The sequence below is a fragment of the Entelurus aequoreus genome, linkage group LG13, assembly GCF_033978785.1.
Source record: "Entelurus aequoreus isolate RoL-2023_Sb linkage group LG13, RoL_Eaeq_v1.1, whole genome shotgun sequence".
Lineage (NCBI taxonomy): Eukaryota > Metazoa > Chordata > Actinopteri > Syngnathiformes > Syngnathidae > Entelurus > Entelurus aequoreus.
Genome location: NC_084743.1, coordinates 3,661,169 through 3,668,668, shown reverse-complemented (window position 1 = coordinate 3,668,668; position 7,500 = coordinate 3,661,169). Strand labels below are relative to the sequence as shown.

The 7,500-nt window shown below is 35.7% G+C and overlaps 1 protein-coding gene across 5 annotated transcripts in view; it reads left to right on the top strand.

Moving 5' to 3' along the window:
• dync2h1 (dynein cytoplasmic 2 heavy chain 1) overlaps positions 1 to 7,500 on the top strand; it is a 303,505-nt gene that overhangs the window by 196,230 nt on the left and 99,775 nt on the right. For all 5 annotated transcript variants that reach the window (XM_062067256.1, XM_062067259.1, XM_062067258.1 and 2 more), the window contains one exon: positions 3,649 to 3,783. In XM_062067256.1, the coding sequence (XP_061923240.1) occupies positions 3,649 to 3,783 (135 nt within the window). The remainder of the gene's footprint in view (positions 1 to 3,648; positions 3,784 to 7,500) is intronic.

Here is a 7,500-nt window from a genome sequence, read left to right as displayed (position 1 = left end):
GCAATACGCTGATGTTTATATTCAATCTCCAGGCAATAGTTGGTATTTTGTAGTTTATTCTCAAAGCTTAGAGGACAAACCTGAGACCAACCCAGCACCCAAGCGTTCCCTAGCCCGGTCCAGATCGGTCTACCAAAACCCCGGAACTCCTGTCTACTTCCTCCTTCTCCTGTCCCCCCCCCACCTGCTGTTTCCCCAGTCTAGCTGTGCTCCTTATCTTAGGAATGTAATGGCAGTCTCAACAAAGACAGCGCTCTGACTCTAACCAAGGACACTCGAATCCAAGCACTTTGTACCACACGAGACATTAGCTGATGTAAATATGACTATAGGAGTTTTTAGAAAGAAGTAACACTTAAATATGGATATGCTTCCAACACTACTGATTAGCATTAGCGATTTTTCATGCCGATTTTAACACCTCTAAATATGTTGATAAAACCTACAACTAAGATGCACGTTACAATCAAACAGCTCGTGCTTAATAAGTGGATACTTACAGTACTAGCACTTTTTAGGGCACAACAAAAACCACACCATAAACCAGTGTTTTTCAACCTTTTTTGAGCCAAGGCACATTTTTTTCATAAAAAAAATACGGGGGCACACCACCAGCAGAAAAGGTTAAAAAATGAAACTCCACCAGGTTGTCGTGCCTTATTTTAAGTTCGTTGTTGTTTCCTGTGTGTAGTGATTTAGTTCCTGTCTTGCGCTGTTATTTTGGTGACCCTTCCTGTTTTGTTGGTGTTCCCCTGTAGCAGCTTCACGCCTTCCTTTGAGTGCTTTTTCCCGCCCTTGCTTTTTTTCGCAATCAAGACTATTTAAGTTGTGCGTACGCTATCCGTCTTTGAGGGGACGTTGTTGATTGTCATGCCATGTACGGATGTGCTTTGTGGACGCTGTCTGCTGCTCCGCACGCTGTAAGTTTTTGCTGTCGTCCAGCATTCTCTTTTTGTTGACTTTGTAGCCAGTTCAGTTTTACTTTTGTTCTAAATAGCCATCCCTATGCTTCAGTGCCTTTTCCTATATTTTTGGACCAATTAGGTGAAGTTGCATAATTTCCCACGGCACACCAGACAATATCTCACGGCACACTAGTGTGCCGCGGCACAGTGGTTGGAAAAACACTGCCATAAACCATACACTACTGCCATCTCGTGTGTATAAAACAAGATTTAACAAGTGGACATTAGTTATCACAATCAGCTCACTTTCAAATGTTGGAGCAAACAAAATGAGATTTTATTATCAAAAAACAATTAATATTCATTACACACACAAAAGTACCAAACAATGAGTACCGCTGAGTGGCGGTATCGATTCCCAGGTACTTTATACTGTCTTCAAAGTGTGTATTTTTTAACTAAAATATGGACTTTTATGAAGGCTAGAACCAATTATTCATATGTTTCTTATTGGGGACTGTGCTTCACTATACAAACTTTTCAGTTTACAAACCCAGTTCCAGAACCAGTTACGTTTGTAAATGGAGGTTATCACTGTACTGGCAAAACAACTTAACGTTCATCCCTTTCCTCAAAGTGTTTGCATTTTGTTTCCCGCCACTTCCAACACTGCAAAAAGTCAGCGTTCAAAAACAAGAATTTTTTTTTTACAAAAATGAGGGGTATTTTATTTGAACTAAGCAAAATTATCTGCCAATAGAACAAGGAAATTTGGCTTGTCAAGACTTTCCAAAACAAGTCAAATTAGCTAACCTCAATGAACCCCAAAATAGCTTAAAATAAGTATATTCTCACTAATAACAAGTGCACTTTTCTTGGTAGAAAAAAAATATGAGACCTTTTTTTCTCAATATGTTGAAAAATATTCTTAAATGAAGTAAATGCTAGTGCCATTAACTTGACATAATGATATGCGCTAGCATGATTTTTTGTTTCATGCTTGAAGTAAGAAATGATGACTTTAAAAAAGTAGTTTTATACTTGTGAGTGTTGATGACACAGCTTTGCAACACTTGATATTCTAGTTTCAAGCATGTTTTACTCAATATAGCTCATCAAAGCTGTAATATCTTACTGAGATCATTTAGGACCAAAACACTTAAAGGCCTACTGAAATGATTTTTATTTTATTTAAACGGGAATAGCAGATCCATTCTATGTGTCATACTTGATCATTTCGCGATATTGCCATATTTTTGCTGAAAGGATTTAGTAGAGAAAATCGACAATAAAGTTCGCAACTTTTGCTCGCTGATTAAAAAAAAAAGCCTTGCCTGTAGCGGAAGTAGCGTGACGTCACAGGAGCTAGTATTCCTCACAATTCCCCGTTGTTTACAATGGAGCGGGAGAGATTCGGACCGAGAAAGTGACGATTACCCCATTAATTTGAGCGAGGATGAAAGATTCGTGGATGAGGAACGTTAGAGTGAAGGACTAGAGTGCAGTGCAGGGTGTATCTTTTTTCGCTCTGACCGTAACTTAGGTACAAGCTGGCTCATTGGATTCCACACTCTCTCCTTTTTCTATTGTGGTTCACGGATTTGTATTTTAAACCACCTCGGATACTATATCCTCTTGAAAATGAGAGTCCAGCACGCGAAATGGACATTTAAAGTGACTTTTATCTCCAAGACAATACATCGGTGACACACTTAGCTACTGAGCTAACGTGATAGCATCGTTCTCAAATGAAGATAGAAACAAAATAAATAAACCCCTGACTGGAAGGATAGACAGAAGATCAACAATACTATTAAACCATGGACATGTAACTACACGGTTAAAACGACGCTAAGGCTAATTTAGCAACTTAGCAACCGGACCTCACAGAACTATGATAAAAACATTAGCGCTCCACCTACGCCAGCCAGCCCTCATCTGCTCATCAACAGCCGTGCTCACCTGCATTCCAGCGATCAACGGCGCGACGAAGGACTTCATCCTTGGGTTTGGCGGCAGTAAGTAGTCCTTGTTGTGTTGCTGTAAGTATTGTAATGCCCCGCAGTGGAGAAGGAGTCACACAGACGAGGATGCGCTGCTCAATCGCTTTATTAACAAGCGGTAACTGGTTGTAGTTCAAAAAGTAACGCACACACATACACGAGCTGCTGTTAGCCACAACTCACGCTCACACACACTCAAGTTCTCCGCCAACTCACTCGCGCATGCGCGTTCCCCAAACCCTTAAAGACACAGTACACTAATGCAAATATCACAGATATTACAGTATCGTACTTAGCCGCTAAGACACCGATCGATCCCACCTACAACGTTCTTCTTTGCAGTCTCCATTGTTCATTAAACTTCCGTTGCTTTTGTGACGTCACGCGCATAAATCATATCCAAAGGAGTTTTTCAACCGGAAGTGTGGCGGGAATTTTAAAATGTCACTTTATAAGTTAACCCGGCCGTATTGGCATGTGTTGCAATGTTAAGATTTCATCATTGATATATAAACTATCAGACTGCGTGGTCGCTAGTAGTGGCTTTCAGTAGGCCTTTAAAACAAGTAAAACACTCTAACATAAAATCTGCTTAGTGAGAAGAATGATCTTATCAGACAGAAAACAAGCAAATATCAGCCTTATTTGAGATATTTCATCTTACTTAGATTGCAGTTTTTGCAGTGAAGCGTGCCCGGATGAATGTGTGAGAGTCAGACTGCTCTTGTCGTCCTGGTCAGACCCTGGCCACGTCGCAGGGGAACATTCTGGAGAACCGGGAGCTGATCGACAGTCTGAACCAGGCCAAGGCCAGCAGTGCGCTCATCCAGCAGTCCTTACTGGAGTCCCACCGGCTGCAGACTTCTCTGGACCAGGTACTTCACACGGCCCTTGAAGAACTGACCTGCTGCCTTGCTCAACAGCGGTCTGACGCAGTGGTGGTTGTAAATGTTGTAGTCCAGGGGGGCCTGAACCTTTTCCACTGAGGGGCCGCAGACTGACTAATCAAAGGATGTGTGGCGGCCATTTGGGTAGTTTGAATAGTATATTTTTTTATTTTATTTTATTTTGCTCTATTTTTTGTTTATTTATTTTAATTATTTTATTTTATTTTATTTATTTATTAATGTATTATTATTTTTAGAATTATTTTAATTATTTTATTTTATTTATTTATTAATGTATTATTATTTTTAAAATTGTTTTCAAAGAACAACAGTGGTTCTCAAACCTTTTTCACCAAGTAGCACCATAATGACCAACATTAAAATACAGTGGCGTAGTAGGCCTAAGTATTCATTAAAAACAAGGCAGAGGTTTTATTTAACGAGTATATTTCATATTTATGGCCACTGTAGCACAGTTTTACACACATTACACACAGATTGAACAGTAACACTGTGTTTGAATATACGGAATGAAACTACTTTACCTAAATAATGAAATACATGACATTATTTGGCGTAGCAGTGGTAGGTGTAGCACAGTTTTAAGAATCACTGAACTAGAAAATTAATTAAAAATTAAAATTAATACACATATATATTTTTTATTAATACGTTTTTAATGTACTTTAGTTTTTTTTTGTTTTGTTTTGTTTTTTTTTAATTTTTTTTCATTTTATCCTTTTATTTTTTTAGATTTTTATTTCAAAGAACTAGAAAACGCACACTCTGTTGAAATTTTGTGTGAATGCTAAAGAGCCAAAGCTGAACTGAAATGCTAACCGTAACACGCTGGCCAGATAGCGTCAGGTATCAAAAAATATGAGCAACACGAGCTAAAAAAACAACCTAGCATGCTAACAGTATTATGCTAACCATATCTTGCGAAAAATATGAGCAACTCGAGCAAAAAAACTAGCATGCTACAGTATTATGCTAATATGCCAACAATAGTCCATCAGCTTTAGTGAAATACCAAAACAAGACATTCAGGTATACTCCTGCTAAATTAGCATGCTAACATTAGCATGCTAAAACGCTAGCTGTAACATGTGTCAAGTACCAAAATATACTACTCTGAGGTGTGTACCTAAAAAATGTGTTTAAATGCTAGCATGCTAATGCTAAATATGACTGAGGTGTATACCTAGTAAATTAGCTTAAAAAAATACCAATTCCATGTGAATGTTTTGTTTTTGTTTTTTTAAATATGTTTGTTCGTTAATTATTTGAAACATATTTTATTTTTTATTCCATTTAAAATATATATTTAAAGATTTTTTTATTCATTCATTGATTTGTTTATTTTTAGATTTTTTTCAAAGAACTAGAAAGCGCTATCTCAGTAGAAATTTTGTGTGAATGCTAAAGAGCCAACGCCGAACTGAAATGCTAACTGTAACACGCTGGCCAGATAGCATCAGGTATCAAAAAATACGAGCAACACGAGCTAAAAAAAAAACTAGCATGCTAACAGTATTATGCTAACAATATCTTGCTTATAGTTAGCATTAGTGAAATACCAAAACATATGAGGTATATACCGGCTAAAAACACAAGCATGCTAATATTAGCATGCTAAAATTCCAAAATTCTGTAACATGCGTCAAGTACCAAAATATACTACTCTGAGATGTCTTACTGAAAAATATGAGCAACTCGAGCAAAAAAAAACTAGCATGCTAACAGTATTATGCTAATATGCCAACAATAGCCCACTTATAGTCAGCATTTGTGAAATACCAAAACATAAGACATTTAAGTATATTCCTGCTAAATACGCTGGCATGCTAATGTTAGCATGCTAAAACGCTAACTGTAACATGTGTCAAGTACCAAAATATACTACTCTGAGGTGTGTACCTAAAAAATGTGTTTAAATGCTAGCATGATGAAGTTAAAATATGACTGAGGTGTATACCTAACAAATTAGCCAAAAAAAGTACAAATTCCATGTGAATGTTTTGTTTTTATTTTTTAAAAATATGTTTGTTCATTAATTATTTGAAATGTATTTTATTTTTCATTCTATTTAAAACATATATATTTAAAGATTGTTTAATTCATTCATTTATTTGTTTATTTTTAGATTTTTTTCAAAGAACTAGAAAACGCTATCTCAGTAGAAATTTCGTTTCTACAGAGCCAACGCCAAACTGAAATGCTAACTGTAACACACTGGCCAGATAGCATCAGGTATCAAAAAAATACGAGCAACACGAGCTAAAAAAAAACCTAGCATGCTAACAGTATTATGCTAACAATATCTTGCTTACAGTCAGCACTAGTGAAATACCAAAACATATGAGGTATATACCGGCTAAAAACACAAGCATGCTAATGTTAGCATGCTAAAATTCCAAAATTCTGTAACATGCGTCAAGTACCAAAATATACTACTCTGAGGTGTCTTACTGAAAAATATGAGCAACTCGAGCAAAAAAAAATCTAGCATGCTAACAGTATTATGCTAATATGCCAACAATAGCCCACTTATAGTCAGTATTTGTGAAATACCAAAACATAAGACATTTAAGTATATTCCTGCTAAATACGCTGGCATGCTAATGTTAGCATGCTAAAACGCTAACTGTAACATGTGTCAAGTACCAAAATATACTACTCTGAGGTGTGTACCTAAAAAATGTGTTTAAATGCTAGCATGCTAATGCTAAATATGACTGAGGTGTATACCTAGTAAATTAGCTAAAAAAAATACCAATTCCATGTGAATGTTTTGTTTTTGTTTATTTAAATATGTTTGTTCGTTAATTATTCGAAACGTATTTTATTTTTTATTCCATTTAAAAATATATATATTTAAAGATTTTTTATTCATTCATTGATTTGTTTATTTTTAGATTTTTTTCAAAGAACTAGAAAGCGCTATCTCAGTAGAAATTTCGTTTGAATGCTAAAGAGCCAACGCCAAACTGAAATGCTAACCGTAACACGCTGGCCAGATAGCATCAGGCATCAAAAAAATACGAGCAACGCGAGCTAAAAAAAAACCTAGCATGCTAACAGTATTATGCTAACAATATCTTGCTTATAGTCAGCACTAGTGAAATACCAAAACATATGAGGTATATACCGGCTAAAAACACAAGCATGCTAATGTTAGCATGCTAAAATTCCAAAATTCTGTAACATGCGTCAAGTACCAAAATATACTACTCTGAGGTGTCTTACTGAAAAATATGAGCAACTCGAGCAAAAAAAAAACTAGCATGCTAACAGTATTATGCTAATATGCCAACAATAGCCCACTTATAGTCAGCATTCGTGAAATACCAAAACATAAGACATTTAAGTATATTCCTGCTAAATACGCTGGCATGCTAATGTTAGCATGCTAAAACGCTAACTGTAACATGTGTCAAGTACCAAAATATACTACTCTGAGGTGTGTACCTAAAAAACATGTTTAAATGCTAGCATGATGAAGTTAAAATATGACTCAGGTGTATACCTAACAAATTAGCCAAAAAAAGTACAAATTCCATGTGAATGTTTTGTTTTTATTTTTAAAAATATGTTTGTTCATTAATTATTTGAAATGTATTTTATTTGTAATTCTATTTAAAAAATATATATTTAAAGATTTTTTTATTCATTCATTTATTTGTTTATTTTTAGATTTTTTTC